The sequence below is a fragment of the Schistocerca cancellata genome, chromosome 5 (genome assembly GCF_023864275.1).
Source record: "Schistocerca cancellata isolate TAMUIC-IGC-003103 chromosome 5, iqSchCanc2.1, whole genome shotgun sequence".
Taxonomy (NCBI): Eukaryota; Metazoa; Arthropoda; class Insecta; order Orthoptera; family Acrididae; genus Schistocerca; species Schistocerca cancellata.
Genome location: NC_064630.1, coordinates 647,313,793 through 647,332,350, shown reverse-complemented (window position 1 = coordinate 647,332,350; position 18,558 = coordinate 647,313,793). Strand labels below are relative to the sequence as shown.

At 45.4% G+C, this 18,558-nt stretch overlaps 1 protein-coding gene across 1 annotated transcript in view; it reads left to right on the top strand.

Annotated features, from left to right (window-relative positions):
• LOC126188256 (cell division cycle protein 16 homolog) overlaps positions 1-18,558 on the top strand; it is a 203,730-nt gene that overhangs the window by 79,667 nt on the left and 105,505 nt on the right. The window contains exon 6 of the mRNA XM_049929822.1: positions 2,950-3,029. Coding sequence (XP_049785779.1) covers positions 2,950-3,029 — 80 coding nt within the window. The remainder of the gene's footprint in view (positions 1-2,949; positions 3,030-18,558) is intronic.

Below are 18,558 nucleotides of genomic sequence, written 5' to 3'. Positions count from 1 at the left end.
AACTTGACGTGCCTTCTTTATGGTAAGTAGCCATCTATCTTTTCCTACATTTAATGTAGTTGTATAGATAAAAAATGTACTCATCAAGTGTCAGCAGGAGAGAACATATAAAAGTTATGCAAATGTGAAACCTTTCACAGCCAATGGCTGCTTCTTGTGGCAGAAAGGTTGAAGGAGAAGGAAGAGAAATGATGGAAAAGAGCTGGTGCATTTTAGGAAATGGGGAGAGTTAAGGAAAAGTCACCCGTAACACCAAGTCACGGGAGACTGACTTTTTGCCAGAAATCTCTGCCTCGCTTATCTTCCACCTTTAAACACTCAGATTTTAAAATGTAGTCTGGTGTAGTCTGCAAAATCAGTCTTTTCTTCTCATCCAGTAAGTCTTCCCAGACCTGGAGTTCTGGGTAATTTTTCTGTAACTCTCCCCATTTTCTAAACTTCTCCAGTTTTTGTCATGCATCCCTCTTCCTTCCCTTTCAATTATTGCGCCAGAAGAAGGAGCCACTGGCTGCAAAAATTGCACATTTCCATAACCTTTATGTGTGTTTTTCCCCAGCCACCACTTAGTGAGTAGATTTTTTTAAATGTATTCTGTTATGTTATATTTTTAAAATTTGGTCATTTAAATAATATTTAGACATGTATCCTTTTAAGGGGCTGTTAAGAAGTCTCTTAAAAATCTTCTACTCGAGTTTCAGTAACTTCTATAAGTGCTTCTGACACAAACAAGCAGGGTTCAAAGAGTGTAAAAAAGTATATGTTCAACATTTTAGAGTGCTTAAAGTAGATAAAAAAGAATCCTTCTTCATCAGACAGAAATGTCACAGGTGCACTGCTCCCCCCATGTAGTAGTCCACAAATATTTTGGCACAAGTGATGTTCAGAGAAGGTGTTAAACTGCGATGTGAGAAACATTGTTTTAAAGATGCTGCTGAAAATGACATCTATAATTTACATTAATGCACAACTGGCATCTGCAGGCTAATGATTGTCTATCACGCTCAAAACAACTGTGTGTTTTATGAATCATGACTTCTGCCAAACATGCAACCAGTTGGATAAAATCTTCTCTGTTTTCAAGCCGCATCAATTCCAATAAAATTCTCAAGCTTTTGATTGCTAGCTTGAGAATTTCATTGGAATTGACACGGCTTGAAAACCGAGAAGATTTTATCCAGTCATGTCATTGCAAAAGACTGAGGACATGTGCAGCCAGTTCTTCTGGAGTGTTTGTTGGTGTGTTGTACACCAAAAGCTTCATCTCCCCCCCCCCCCCCCTCTCCCTCCACACACACACGCACACACACACACACACACACTCAAAGAAATCCATAACAAGCCAACATCATCTCTAAAATAATACACGTGACACGGCAGTTTGAACACTGTCTCTGAACATCACTAATGTCAAAACTTTCATGGATCCTAGTGGGGCAGCTGTGCGCTGGTGACATTTTTCTCATATATAAAAAGTGTTTCTTTTTATCCCCCCCCCCCCCAAACACACTAAAATTTGGCATACATATTCTTGCAGTGTGGTGATTTTTCTGGAAAACCTGGAATTCTCAGTGTATTTTTAAAAAGTCAGGAAATCCTCAGGGAAATTTGTATATTCTCATGGAATTCTGTGTCTTTAATTTATCAGTGAGCTTTATACATTACAAATTTTTGTAATACTTAATATTTCAAGGTGTGTTAATTATTTGGATACTAGCAGTTACTCTTTTGCTGCACTTGCATATTAGAATTTTTTAAAAAGATGAATCGTAGTTTGTTATGATGAATGACGGTAATTAAGTCAGTAATTTGTAAATATCTGGTTATTTAATGGCATAGGTGTGTGTGTGTGTGTATGTGTGTGTGTGTGTGTGTGTGTGTGTGTGTGTGTGTGTGTGATGAGTCTTCAATCATCTCAGAAGCTGTAGGAGATGCATGACACTCAGTGTCTGAAATGCAATTGGCTTGTGACTGTTCTAATGTGTCTCTAGCTCATTTTTTGGACACTGTCAATATGCTTGCTCCAGTTCTTTATAGAAGATCTCCTCCTCTTCAGCTGTCTTCTCCTCAGTAGGGGCATGTGCATTTAGGAGACTTTAGTTAAAGAATTTCCTCTTTATTCATATATATGGACTTACTGCTTTAAATCCTGTTACTAGTTTTTCAGTGCTTTGATAGACCATAAATCCCACACCAAATATGTGTTCACTATTGTGGCCGCTATGTTACACAGAACACTGCTGTTTCTGGAAGATACCCTGTCCAGTCCACCTTATCTCTTGCAAGGCAATGGTATCCACCTTCAATGTTTTCACTATTCCAAACAGACTCCCAAGGGCTGCAATTCGACGTAATGCCTGAGGGTCCGTCCGATTGTATTTCCTTGAGCTTTAGTAATAAGATTTTTTTCTTGATATGGGTTATCAGCCCATAGCTATTATTCGGAAGACCATTTCTCCTGCTCTTGTCTGACTTGACCCTCTTCTCCAGTGTGGTTGATTACTCAGTTTTGCTCAGAGCTGCTCAGGTTCCCAGGGTTCAAAAACTTGGAAGGGAGAGATGGAATTGAGTATGAGAGGCTAAATGACCTTCACTTGCTTAAATTCATATTTTCACATCACTACCCCATCTGAACCCCCAAGACTTCAGTCACCTCAGTGTATTCTAATAGCCATTTGAAGCTGGAACTAGTACTACTTCTTCAATTGACTTCTAATTACAGTACACAAAGTATATCCTGTTCCATTCTGATCTTCCAGTCAGTGAGAATTTCTTGTGGTGCTGGGTGTTGAATCTGTATTCTTGATGTAGAAGCACACACTTGTTGCTCACCACTGACTGACTACATTTTTTTCTTATAAATTTTACAGCTAGTGTTGTTTCACTTGTGTAGATGTAGCATAAATTTTGAACTTTACTAATGGCAGATTTCTTGTTTCTCTGTTTTTGTAGGGTGCTTAAGAAGGACTCCTATCACAGTGGGTGCTTTCCTGTACATATTGCGTGCCTTGTCGATCTCAAGATGTCAAACAGTAAGTGCGTTTGTCTTCTCAGAAAATGTGTTATGGAGGCATAGCTGCCTCTTTTTTTTTAATAATGTTTGCAAAAATAATCTGTGAGTATATAAAAAGACTTATTTATGGCTTTAGTTTTTAACAATAATGCAATGCAGCTGCCATGTAGTTGATGTTGAAAAATTTTCACATAAGTAAATACTTCATGCAAAACACTCAGAAATCAAGTAGGAGCAATGTATGATTATATCTATGCAGAAAAAAAATCAAATTATTTTCCACCCTGGTACGTACACCAGATAATGGCACAGGGCAGGTAAAATAAAACTGGCTACTGAAATGTTTTTTGTCACTTTGGGAGAACAATCTAAACACCAAAGACTACATTATACACGTACACGGTAATGTGTTTGCCCCTGCCCGTTATTGGTAAGCAGGAAATGCTTCTGAATACCACATACGTTCCCAGGCCCTGACTGAGATTGATGTGATTCATTAGAAACACATTGAATGGACAACTGTAATACAGTTACAGAATAAGCCAAGTGCTCATTTGTAATCACCTAAATAATACTGTTTCTTTGTCGGCTCACCAGAGTGCATCCAAGGCAGACCCAGGTGGCCTCTATAAGTGGGCATGGGAATTGTATGGATGCATGATCTCTGAAATAGAACTTGTCATGAGTGAAGGTACATCATTCTTCCCTTCTAGTTGGTGGAAAAACGACATGAATAGATAAAAAAACTTGTTGCTGCACCACCATGTAGCGGACAGGTACCATTGATTAGGGGCGGAAGTGATGAGGGAGTGGTTTGGCACGCCATCCCCTCTCTCGTGAGAGGCTGAAGGGCAGTGCCAGGGATGACATCTCCACGGCGACCTCCTCATCAAGGTCAGGAATTGGTAAACGAAGCATCAGTGGGCAGGTCAGAAACAATGGCTGCAGCCCAGCAACAGAGGCGGCAGCAGCATCAGGTGCAGTGGGGCTGCACTGGAGACGGCAGGCGAGGAATGGGTCAGAGGCAGCAACCCCCATTGCAGTGCAAACCAGATCGTCTGTGACACAGGAACAGGCATTGGGGTGGGGGGCTGTGACCCTTTTGGAACAGACCCGATGTGTGTGGCCACAGCTGGTCAAAGTGATGGGACATCCGCCCATCAAGAATGCAGATGACGCACAGGTGCCAGACCGGGTGATGCTCGATAACAGCAGGAACCCAGCCTGCGGCCAAAACCATGAGCCCAGACAGGCGCATCTGGCCAGAACCGTTGTGTAACCAACGACATTGGTGGGCACGGCATTGCATGCCGCAGGTGAAGGAAGTTCCTTGGTTGAGGTCCATGTAGCAGCTCCACTGGGCACTTGTCCACCACTGGAGTGAAATGGTACGAACTTAAAAAACAGTCTAAAGCAGATTCAGCGGACCTGCCAGATACGTACTTCTGCAACTAAGTTTTAAATGTCCGAACCATGCAGTGGGCCTCACTGTTAGATTGATGCTGAAATGGAGGAGTTATGAGAGGGCGAACGTCACTAGCCTTACAAAAGGATGAAAATTTTTGGGAAACAAACTGGTGGCTGTTATTGTTACCTATGGTATACGGAAGTCCCTCTATTGCAAAAATGTTAGACAGGGCTGAAATAGTATTGGCCATGGACGTGGATGGACCTGAGACATCTGTCTCACAATATGTAGACCACCACCCTTGGTGCAAACCAACAGGCAGAGCGCTGTAGTTGTGTGATCTTCATTTAGTTACAGTCACTGACAGATGCAGCTATTACTTCATCCCCAACAAATTTAAGAAGCTACACAATGATTGGCTAATTGCCAGGTATTTTGTTTGTGTCCACCTCAAATGACTCTGGTATGTTCATACGCTCCTCACAACTCTTCAACACCATTAATGCTAGAAAATACAGACACAAACATACACACAAAATTCTAGCTTTCCCAACCAACGGTTGCCTCGTCAGGAAAGAGGGAAGGAGAGGGAAAGACGAAAGGATTTGGGTTTTAAGGGAGAGGGTAAGGAGTCATTCCAATCCCGGGAGTGGAAAGACTTACCTTAGGGGGAAAAAAGGACGGGTATACACTCGCACACACACACATATCCATCCACACATATACAGACACAAGCAGACATATACAGAGGCAAAGAGTTTGGGTCCCAAAACATACACTTTTATATATATATATATATATATATATATATATATATATATATATATATATATATATATACCTAAAAACAAAGATGATGTGACTTACCAAATGAAAGTGCTGGCAGGTCGACAGACACACAAACGAACACAGTGTGTCTGTCGACCTGCCAGCACTTTCATTTGGTAAGTCACATCATCTTTGTTTTTAGGTATATTTTTCCTTCATGGAATGTTTCCTTCTTTTTATATATATATATATATATATATATAAAACGGCAGCTCTACATGGAGGCACCAGCAGCCCAGCCAGGCCGCCGCCGGCACCGGCGCGCCACAGCGCAAGGAGTCGGCGCCCGCCCTGCAATGCCCCCTGTCGTTGCATATTCCACCCGCCTTATATCCTCTCCATGTCTGACTCACTACCCTAAATGACACTGCAGTCGACGTGCTTATTACTATCGCTTTTGGAAGAACCAAGGCGCAGTATTCTATCGGGACAAGTCGGGACGCGAGGAAGCTCACATCGCCAGCAGCGGCGCCTTCCAACAAGACAGTGCCACACCCCGCACAGGCCATACGCCGGTCGGCCGCGCGCCAGCACTCCTGCACTGGACACCAGGGACAAGATGCGTCTTCCGCGAGTGTCGAAGGCTGCACGCGCCAAGCGGATGACAGGAGGTGCAACGAGCTGCTGTGCGTCTCACACACGCGGCGGCGCGCTCGCTAATTCGGCAGTCGCCCTGCTGGCACGTCGCATTGCTGAAGGATCCTTAATAAAAGTCCTCAATCTTTCCTCTCCCACATCCACACCGGCTATTCAGAGCATCCTCCTACAGGCCAACCGCCAATTAGAACAGCATGCCACCCTTCACCTCAAAAAACTATCCAATCTCCTGGTTTCCCACCTCCGGAAAGGCAACTCACTCACCCTTCACAACCTTTCCAGCAAACCTCAACCACCTCTCATTGCACACAAACCCAGTCTCTCTCCCATCTACTCAATCTCCCACTTCCAGCTCCACTCCCTCCAAAACCTCAAAATTCCGATCAACACAATCTGGCACCACAACACCCTAATTCAGTAGTTAACCTTTCCTCCAAACCTCTCTCCCAATCCGAAACCTCTGTCCTATCCAAAGGCCTCACCTTCAGCCCCACTCCCAGATTCAACCAAACAGCCCTCGTCAAAGATTTACTATCCTACACTCGTACTCTCTGCTGGAAGTATCACTTTGCCACGAAGAAAAATGATCCTAATCCTACCCCTAATGATCCAACTCCCCAAGACACTATCAAAATTGAACCTTGCCTGGAACAGTTCCATCCTCCGTCACAGTGGGACCCACCTCCTCTTCCTCAAAATCACCCTCTCCAAACCTTCCAGGAATTTCTGACTTCCAGCCTTGCCTCTCAATCCTTCTTAAAAAACCTTAATCCTACTCCCAACATCACCACTGCTGAAGCCCAGGCTATCCGTGATCTGAAGGCTGACCGGTCCATCGTCATTCTTCCGGCGGACAAGGGTTCCACGACCGTGGTACTTGACCGTCGGGAGTATGTGGCTGAGGGACTGCGCCAGCTTTCAGACAACACCACATACAAAGTTTGCCGAGGTAATCCCATTCCTGATGTCCAGGCAGAGCTTCAAGGAATCCTCAGAACCTTAGGCCTCCTACAAAACCTTTCACCTGACTCCATCAACCTCCTGACCCCACCGACACACCGCACCCCTACCTTCTACCTTCTTCCTAAAATTCACAAACCCAATCATCCCGGCCGCCCCATTGTAGCTGGTTACCAAGCCCCCACAGAACGTATCTCTGCCCACGTAGATCAACACCTTCAACCCATTACATGCGGTCTCCCATCCTTCATCAAAGACACCAACCACTTTCTCGAACGCCTGGAATCCTTACCCAATCCGTTACCCCCAGAAACCATCCTTGTAACCATTGATGCCACTTCCTTATACACAAATATCCCGCACGTCCAGGGCCTCGCTGCGATGGAGCACTTCCTTTCACGCCGATCACCTGCCACCCTACCTAAAACCTCTTTCCTCATTACCTTAGCCAGCTTCATCCTGACCCACAACTTCTTCACTTTTGAAAACCAGACATACCAACAATTAAAGGGAACAGCCATGGGTACCAGGATGGCCCCCTCGTATGCCAACCTATTCATGGGTCGCTTAGAGGAAGCCTTCTTGGTTACCCAGGCCTGCCAACCCAAAGTTTGGTACAGATTTATTGATGACATCTTCATGATCTGGACTCACAGTGAAGAAGAACTCCAGAATTTCCTCTCCAACCTCAACTCCTTTGGTTCCATCAGATTCACCTGGTCCTACTCCAAATCCCATGCCACTTTCCTTGATGTTGACCTTCACCTGTCCAATGGCCAGCTTCACACGTCTGTCCACATCAAACCCACCAACAAGCAACAGTACCTCCATTACGACAGCTGCCACCTATTCCACATCAAACGGTCCCTTCCCTACAGCCTAGGTCTTCGTGGCAAACGAATCTGCTCCAGTCCGGAATCCCTGAAGCATTACACCAACAACCTGACAACAGCTTTCGCATCCCGCAACTACCCTCCCGACCTGGTACAGAAGCAAATAACCAGAGCCACTTCCTCATCCTCTCAAACCCAGAACCTCCCACAGAAGAACCACAAAAGTGCCCCACTTGTGACAGGATACTTTCCGGGACTGGATCAGATTCTGAATGTGGCTCTCCAGCAGGGATACGACTTCCTCAAATCCTGCCCTGAAATGAGATCCATCCTTCATGAAATCCTCCCCACTCCACCAAGAGTGTCTTTCCGCCGTCCACCTAACCTTCGTAACCTCTTAGTACATCCCTATGAAATCCCCAAACCACCTTCCCTACCCTCTGGCTCCTACCCTTGTAACCGCCCCCGGTGTAAAACCTGTCCCATGCACCCTCCCACCACCACCTACTCCAGTCCTGTAACCCGGAAGGTGTACACAATCAAAGGCAGAGCCACGTGTGAAAGCACCCACGTGATCTACCAACTGACCTGCCTACACTGTGATGCATTCTATGTGGGAATGACCAGCAACAAACTGTCCATTCGCATGAATGGACACAGGCAGACAGTGTTTGTTTGTAATGAGGATCACCCTGTGGCTAAACATGCCTTGGTGCACGACCAGCACATCTTGGCGCAGTGTTACACCGTCCGGGTTATCTGGATACTTCCTACTAACACCAACCTATCCGAACTCCGGAGATGGGAACTTGCTCTTCAACATATCCTCTCTTCCCGTTATCCACCAGGCCTCAATCTCCGCTAATTTCAAGTTGCCGCCACTCATACCTCACCTGTCATTCAACAACATCTTTGCCTCTGCACTTCTGCCTCGACTGACATCTCTGCCCAAACTCTTTGTCTTTAAATATGTCTGCTTGTGTCTGTATATGTGTGGATGGATATGTGTGTGTGTGCGAGTGTATACCCGTCCTTTTTTCCCCATAAGGTAAGTCTTTCCGCTCCCGGGACTGGAATGACTCCTTACCCTCTCCCTTAAAACCCACATCCTTTCGTCTTTCCCTCTCCTTCCCTCTTTCCTGATGAGGCAACAGTTTGTTGCGAAAGCTTGAATTTTGTGTGTATGTTTGTGTTCGTTTGTGTGTCTGTTGACCTGCCAGCACTTTCATTTGGTAAGTCACATCATCTTTGTTTTTAGGTATATTTTTCCTTCATGGAATGTTTCCTTCTATTATAACCATATCATTAATTTGAACCCAACAATTACGTTTGTTATTGTCGCCTTTGCATTTCGAAATCTTTCCTGTCGTCTTATTTCTCTTTTTTCTCTTTATTTTCTCTTTCTGATTTTACCAGTAGTTTCACTTTGTATTCACCTTCCCCCTTTTACCTTAATCTACTATACAATTTTATCCCGCCTATATATGCTCAACAATACGTAACCCACTTCCCAACCATAACCAAAAAATTTTATTTTCCGCTTTCAACACTACCGCTGCTATAATATCCACCGTTTCTAGTTCAATAACAGCTGCTTTCACGTATTTAACAACCATTTCGGCTAGTTCTAATAACTTTAACTTTATTTCCACTTCCGTTTTCGCACATCACTGATCATTTTAGCCGCTCCCCACAGGTTTTAACGTCATTATTTCTACAATTGTTAGCCCCATTTTCGTAATCTTTCACCACAACACCACTCCTTTAATACGTTTTTTCGAAATTTTCTCGAAATTTTCCCGAATTTCTCCGTCTTTTAACGTGATTTAGCGGCAACACAACCACCTAACCTTTTTGCACATCACTGTCTACCAACCCAAGTTCACCACAGGATCAACTTAACCAACACTTTTTCGCCTTTTTTCATACCAGATCTCCAATTGCTTTCTAGTTCGCCTTCATCTCTCCCCATATATTTCTATCTTTCTTTTTCATTTCAACCTCATGTTAAACTTTCCACCTTCTAATACCATGTCACCCTCACAACACCCCCACAATGACCCCATTAAGTTTTATTTACATTCCCTCCGTAAACATGCCTTCACCCTAGCCAGATTACGCTCACATATTTTATTTTCTCAGGCTTGTCTGGCATTTGGCATAACCCCCAAAGGCCTCACACTTAAAGTTCCCATCTCTGGCTGCAACCCTTCTTTCCATCAGTCCCTATACCAGTTCCAAACTGAACAATCCATTGCCCTCACCCACCTAATCCTTCACCTACACATCAACTCAGCCAATGAACACACCCGTCAACTCCTATCCTTAATAAAAGTCCTCAATCTTTCCTCTCCCACATCCACACCGGCTATTCAGAGCATCCTCCTACAGGCCAACCGCCAATTAGAACAGCATGCCACCCTTCACCTCAAAAAACTATCCAATCTCCTGGTTTCCCACCTCCGGAAAGGCAACTCACTCACCCTTCACAACCTTTCCAGCAAACCTCAACCACCTCTCATTGCACACAAACCCAGTCCCTCCCATCTACTCAATCTCCCACTTCCAGCTCCACTCCCTCCAAAACCTCAAAATTCCGATCAACACAATCTGGCACCACAACACCCTAATTCAGTAGTTAACCTTTCCTCCAAACCTCTCTCCCAATCCGAAACCTCTGTCCTATCCAAAGGCCTCACCTTCAGCCCCACTCCCAGATTCAACCAAACAGCCCTCGTCAAAGATTTACTATCCTACACTCGTACTCTCTGCTGGGAGTATCACTTTGCCACGAAGAAAAATGATCCTAATCCTACCCCTAATGATCCAACTCCCCAAGACACTATCAAAATTGAACCTTGCCTGGAACAGTTCCGTCCTCCGTCACAGCGGGACCCACCTCCTCTTCCTCAAAATCACCCTCTCCAAACCTTCCAGGAATTTCTGACTTCCAGCCTTGCCTCTCAATCCTTCTTAAAAAACCTTAATCCTACTCCCAACATCACCACTGCTGAAGCCCAGGCTATCCGTGATCTGAAGGCTGACCGGTCCATCGTCATTCTTCCGGCGGACAAGGGTTCCACGACCGTGGTACTTGACCGTCGGGAGTATGTGGCTGAGGGACTGCGCCAGCTTTCAGACAACACCACATACAAAGTTTGCCGAGGTAATCCCATTCCTGATGTCCAGGCAGAGCTTCAAGGAATCCTCAGAACCTTAGGCCCCCTACAAAACCTTTCACCTGACTCCATCAACCTCCTGACCCCACCGACACCCCGCACCCCTACCTTCTACCTTCTTCCTAAAATACACAAACCCAATCATCCCGGCCGCCCCATTGTAGCTGGTTACCAAGCCCCCACAGAACGTATCTCTGCCTACGTAGATCAACACCTTCAACCCATTACATGCAGTCTCCCATCCTTCATCAAAGACACCAACCACTTTCTCGAACGCCTGGAATCCTTACCCAATCCGTTACCCCCAGAAACCATCCTTGTAACCATTGATGCCACTTCCTTATACACAAATATCCCGCACGTCCAGGGCCTCGCTGCGATGGAGCACTTCCTTTCACGCCGATCACCTGCCACCCTACCTAAAACCTCTTTCCTCATTACCTTAGCCAGCTTCATCCTGACCCACAACTTCTTCACTTTTGAAAACCAGACATACCAACAATTAAAGGGAACAGCTATGGGTACCAGGATGGCTCCCTCGTATGCCAACCTATTCATGGGTCGCTTAGAGGAAGCCTTCTTGGTTACCCAGGCCTGCCAACCCAAAGTTTGGTACAGATTTATTGATGACATCTTCATGATCTGGACTCACAGTGAAGAAGAACTCCAGAATTTCCTCTCCAACCTCAACTCCTTTGGTTCCATCAGATTCACCTGGTCCTACTCCAAATCCCATGCCACTTTCCTTGATGTTGACCTTCACCTGTCCAATGGCCAGCTTCACACGTCTGTCCACATCAAACCCACCAACAAGCAACAGTACCTCCATTACGACAGCTGCCACCCATTCCACATCAAACGGTCCCTTCCCTACAGCCTAGGTCTTCGTGGCAAACGAATCTGCTCCAGTCCGGAATCCCTGAAGCATTACACCAACAACCTGACAACAGCTTTCGCATCCCGCAACTACCCTCCCGACCTGGTACAGAAGCAAATAACCAGAGCCACTTCCTCATCCTCTCAAACCCAGAACCTCCCACAGAAGAACCACAAAAGTGCCCCACTTGTGACAGGATACTTTCCGGGACTGGATCAGATTCTGAATGTGGCTCTCCAGCAGGGATACGACTTCCTCAAAACGTGCCCTGAAATGAGATCCATCCTTCATGAAATCCTCCCCACTCCACCAAGAGTGTCTTTCCGCCGTCCACCTAACCTTCGTAACCTCTTAGTACATCCCTATGAAATCCCCAAACCACCTTCCCTACCCTCTGGCTCCTACCCTTGTAACCGCCCCCGGTGTAAAACCTGTCCCATGCACCCTCCCACCACCACCTACTCCAGTCCTGTAACCCGGAAGGTGTACACAATCAAAGGCAGAGCCACATGTGAAAGCACCCACGTGATCTACCAACTGACCTGCCTACACTGTGATGCATTCTATGTGGGAATGACCAGCAACAAACTGTCCATTCGCATGAATGGACACAGGCAGACAGTGTTTGTTTGTAATGAGGATCACCCTGTGGCTAAACATGCCTTGGTGCACGACCAGCACATCTTGGCGCAGTGTTACACCGTCCGGGTTATCTGGATACTTCCTACTAACACCAACCTATCCGAACTCCGGAGATGGGAACTTGCTCTTCAACATATCCTCTCTTCCCGTTATCCACCAGGCCTCAATCTCCGCTAATTTCAAGTTGCCGCCACGCATACCTCACCTGTCATTCAACAACATCTTTGCCTCTGCACTTCTGCCTCGACTGACATCTCTGCCCAAACTCTTTGTCTTTAAATATGTCTGCTTGTGTCTGTATATGTGTGGATGGATATGTGTGTGTGTGCGAGTGTATACCCGTCCTTTTTTCCCCATAAGGTAAGTCTTTCCGCTCCCGGGACTGGAATGACTCCTTACCCTCTCCCTTAAAACCCACATCCTTTCGTCTTTCCCTCTCCTTCCCTCTTTCCTGATGAGGCAACAGTTTGTTGCGAAAGCTTGAATTTTGTGTGTATGTTTGTGTTCGTTTGTGTGTCTGTTGACCTGCCAGCACTTTCATTTGGTAAGTCACATCATCTTTGTTTTTAGGTATATTTTTCCTTCATGGAATGTTTCCTTCTATTATAACCATATCATTAATTTGAACCCAACAATTACGTTTGTTATTGTCGCCTTTGCATTTCGAAATCTTTCCTGTCGTCTTATTTCTCTTTTTTCTCTTTATTTTCTCTTTCTGATTTTACCAGTAGTTTCACTTTGTATTCACCTTCCCCCTTTTACCTTAATCTACTATACAATTTTATCCCGCCTATATATGCTCAACAATACGTAACCCACTTCCCAACCATAACCAAAAAATTTTATTTTCCGCTTTCAACACTACCGCTGCTATAATATCCACCGTTTCTAGTTCAATAACAGCTGCTTTCACGTATTTAACAACCATTTCGGCTAGTTCTAATAACTTTAACTTTATTTCCACTTCCGTTTTCGCACATCACTGATCATTTTAGCCGCTCCCCACAGGTTTTAACGTCATTATTTCTACAATTGTTAGCCCCATTTTCGTAATCTTTCACCACAACACCACTCCTTTAATACGTTTTTTCGAAATTTTCTCGAAATTTTCCCGAATTTCTCCGTCTTTTAACGTGATTTAGCGGCAACACAACCACCTAACCTTTTTGCACATCACTGTCTACCAACCCAAGTTCACCACAGGATCAACTTAACCAACACTTTTTCGCCTTTTTTCATACCAGATCTCCAATTGCTTTCTAGTTCGCCTTCATCTCTCCCCATATATTTCTATCTTTCTTTTTCATTTCAACCTCATGTTAAACTTTCCACCTTCTAATACCATGTCACCCTCACAACACCCCCACAATGATCCCATTAAGTTTTATTTACATTCCCTCCGTAAACATGCCTTCACCCTAGCCAGATTACGCTCACATATTTTATTTTCTCAGGCTTGTCTGGCATTTGGCATAACCCCCAAAGGCCTCACACTTAAAGTTCCCATCTCTGGCTGCAACCCTTCTTTCCATCAGTCCCTATACCAGTTCCAAACTGAACAATCCATTGCCCTCACCCACCTAATCCTTCACCTACACATCAACTCAGCCAATGAACACACCCGTCAACTCCTATCCTTAATAAAAGTCCTCAATCTTTCCTCTCCCACATCCACACCGGCTATTCAGAGCATCCTCCTACAGGCCAACCGCCAATTAGAACAGCATGCCACCCTTCACCTCAAAAAACTATCCAATCTCCTGGTTTCCCACCTCCGGAAAGGCAACTCACTCACCCTTCACAACCTTTCCAGCAAACCTCAACCACCTCTCATTGCACACAAACCCAGTCTCTCCCATCTACTCAATCTCCCACTTCCAGCTCCACTCCCTCCAAAACCTCAAAATTCCGATCAACACAATCTGGCACCACAACACCCTAATTCAGTAGTTAACCTTTCCTCCAAACCTCTCTCCCAATCCGAAACCTCCGTCCTATCCAAAGGCCTCACCTTCAGCCCCACTCCCAGATTCAACCAAACAGCCCTCGTCAAAGATTTACTATCCTACACTCGTACTCTCTGCTGGGAGTATCACTTTGCCACGAAGAAAAATGATCCTAATCCTACTCCTAATGATCCAACTCCCCAAGACACTATCAAAATTGAACCTTGCCTGGAACAGTTCCGTCCTCCGTCACAGCGGGACCCACCTCCTCTTCCTCAAAATCACCCTCTCCAAACCTTCCAGGAATTTCTGACTTCCAGCCTTGCCTCTCAATCCTTCTTAAAAAACCTTAATCCTACTCCCAACATCACCACTGCTGAAGCCCAGGCTATCCGTGATCTGAAGGCTGACCGGTCCATCGTCATTCTTCCGGCGGACAAGGGTTCCACGACCGTGGTACTTGACCGTCGGGAGTATGTGGCTGAGGGACTGCGCCAGCTTTCAGACAACACCACATACAAAGTTTGCCGAGGTAATCCCATTCCTGATGTCCAGGCAGAGCTTCAAGGAATCCTCAGAACCTTAGGCCCCCTACAAAACCTTTCACCTGACTCCATCAACCTCCTGACCCCACCGACACCCCGCACCCCTACCTTCTACCTTCTTCCTAAAATTCACAAACCCAATCATCCTGGCCGCCCCATTGTAGCTGGTTACCAAGCCCCCACAGAACGTATCTCTGCCTACGTAGATCAACACCTTCAACCCATTACATGCAGTCTCCCATCCTTCATCAAAGACACCAACCACTTTCTCGAACGCCTGGAATCCTTATCCAATCCGTTACCCCAGAAACCATCCTTGTAACCATTGATGCCACTTCCTTATACACAAATATCCCGCACGTCCAGGGTCTCGCTGCGATGGAGCACTTCCTTTCACGCCGATCACCTGCCACCCTACCTAAAACCTCTTTCCTCATTACCTTAGCCAGCTTCATCCTGACCCACAACTTCTTCACTTTTGAAAACCAGACATACCAACAATTAAAGGGAACAGCCATGGGTACCAGGATGGCCCCCTCGTATGCCAACCTATTCATGGGTCGCTTAGAGGAAGCCTTCTTGGTTACCCAGGCCTGCCAACCCAAAGTTTGGTACAGATTTATTGATGACATCTTCATGATCTGGACTCACAGTGAAGAAGAACTCCAGAATTTCCTCTCCAACCTCAACTCCTTTGGTTCCATCAGATTCACCTGGTCCTACTCCAAATCCCATGCCACTTTCCTTGATGTTGACCTTCACCTGTCCAATGGCCAACTTCACACGTCTGTCCACATCAAACCCACCAACAAGCAACAGTACCTCCATTACGACAGCTGCCACCCATTCCACATCAAACGGTCCCTTCCCTACAGCCTAGGTCTTCGTGGCAAACGAATCTGCTCCAGTCCGGAATCCCTGAAGCATTACACCAACAACCTGACAACAGCTTTCGCATCCCGCAACTACCCTCCCGACCTGGTACAGAAGCAAATAACCAGAGCCACTTCCTCATCCTCTCAAACCCAGAACCTCCCACAGAAGAACCACAAAAGTGCCCCACTTGTGACAGGATACTTTCCGGGACTGGATCAGATTCTGAATGTGGCTCTCCAGCAGGGATACGACTTCCTCAAATCCTGCCCTGAAATGAGATCCATCCTTCATGAAATCCTCCCCACTCCACCAAGAGTGTCTTTCCGCCGTCCACCTAACCTTCGTAACCTCTTAGTTCATCCCTATGAAATCCCCAAACCACCTTCCCTACCCTCTGGCTCCTACCCTTGTAACCGCCCCCGGTGTAAAACCTGTCCCATGCACCCTCCCACCACCACCTACTCCAGTCCTGTAACCCGGAAGGTGTACACAATCAAAGGCAGAGCCACATGTGAAAGCACCCACGTGATCTACCAACTGACCTGCCTACACTGTGACGCATTCTATGTGGGAATGACCAGCAACAAACTGTCCATTCGCATGAATGGACACAGGCAGACAGTGTTTGTTTGTAATGAGGATCACCCTGTGGCTAAACATGCCTTGGTGCACGGCCAGCACATCTTCGCACAGTGTTACACCGTCCGGGTTATCTGGATACTTCCTACTAACACCAACCTATCCGAACTCCGGAGATGGGAACTTGCTCTTCAATATATCCTCTCTTCCCGTTATCCACCAGGCCTCAATCTCCACTAATTTCAAGTTGTCGCCACTCATACCTCACCTGTCATTCAACAACATCTTTGCCTCTGCACTTCTGCCTCGACTGACATCTCTGCCCAAACTCTTTGCCTCTGTATATGTCTGCTTGTGTCTGTATATGTGTGGATGGATATGTGTGTGTGTGCGCAAGTGTATACCCGTCCTTTTTTCCCCCTGAGGTAAGTCTTTCCGCTCCTGGGATTGGAATGACTCCTTACCCTCTCCCTTAAAAGCCAAATCCTCTCATCTTTCCCTCTCTTTCCTGACGAAACAACCATTGGTTGCGAAAGCTAGAATTTTGTGTGTATGTTTGTGTTTGTTTGTGTGTCTATTGACGTGCCAGCGCTTTCGTTTGGTAGGTCACATCATCTTTGTTTTTAGATATATTTTTCCCACGTGGAATGTTTCCCTGTATTATATTCATATCATTAATTTGAACCCAACAATTACGTTTGTTATTGTCACTGTTGCATTTCGAAATCTTTACTGTCGTCTTATTTTCTCTTTTTTTGTTTTTGCCAGTAGTTTCACTTTGTATTCACCTTCTCCTTTTTACCGTAATCTACTATACAATTTTATCCTGCCTATATATACTCAATAATACGTCACCCACTTCCCAACCATAACAAAAAAAAAAAAAAAAAAAAAAAAAAAATTACGCTTTCAACACTACCGCTGCTATAAAATCCTCTGTTTGTAGTCCACAAACAGTTCCTTTCACCTATTAAACAACCATTTCGTCTAGTTCTAATAACTTTCGCTTTATTTCCATTTCCGTTTTTCCCACATCACTGATAATTTTTAGCCGCTTCCCACAGGTTTATCATCATTATTTCTTCGCCAGACAATTGTTAGCCTCATTTTCATAATCTGCCACCGCAAACCACTCCTTTTAATACATTTACACACAGTTTTTTCGAAATTTTCCCGAATTTCTCCATCCTTTAACGTGTTTTGGCGGCAACACAACCACCTAACCTTTGTGCACATTGTTGTCTACCAACCCAAGTTGACCACAGGATCAACATAGCCCAACTTTAATCAACACTTTTTCGCCTTTTTTCACAACAGATCTCCAGTTACTTTATCCAGTTATTTTCATTTTCATTTCAACCTCATGTTACACTTTCCACCTTATAATACCATGTCACCCCCACAACGACCCCATTAAGTTTTATTTACATTCCCTCCGCAAACATGCCTTCACCCTAGCCAGATTATGCTTGCGTATTTTATTTTCTCAGGCTTGTCTGACATTTGGCATTACCCCCAAAGGCCTCACACTTAAAGTTCCCATCTCTGGCTGCAACCCTTCTTTCCATCAGTCCCTATACCAGTTCCAAACTGAACAATCCAATGCCCTCACCCACCTAATCCTTCACTTACACATCAACTCAGCCAATGAACACACCCGTCAACTCCTATCCTTTAATAAAAGTCCTCAATCTTTCCTCTCCCACTTCCACACCGGCTGTTCAGAGCATCCTCCTACAGGCCAACCGCAAATTAGAACAGCATACCACCCTTCACCTCAAAAAACTGTCCAATCTCCTGGTTTCCCACCTCCGGAAAGGCAACTCACTCACCCTTCACAACCTTTCCAGCAAACCTCAACCTCCTCTCATTGCACACAAACCCAGTCTCTCCCATCTACTCAATCTCCCACTTCCAGCTCCACTCCCTCCAAAACCTCAAAATTCCAATCAACACAATCTGGAACCACAACACCCTAATTCAGTAGTTAACCTTTCCTCCAAACCTCTCTCCCAATCCGAAACCTCTGTCCTATCCAAAGGCCTCACCTTCAGCCCCACTCCCAGATTCAACCAAACAGCCCTCGTCAAACATTTACTATCCTACACTTGTACTCTCTGCTGGAAGTATCACTTTGCCACAAAGAAAAATGATCCTAATCCTACCCCTAATGATCCAACTCCCCAAGACACTATCAAAATTGAACCCTGCCTGGAACAGTTCCGTCCTCCGTCACAGCGGGACCCACCTCCTCTTCCTCAAAATCACCCTCTCCAAA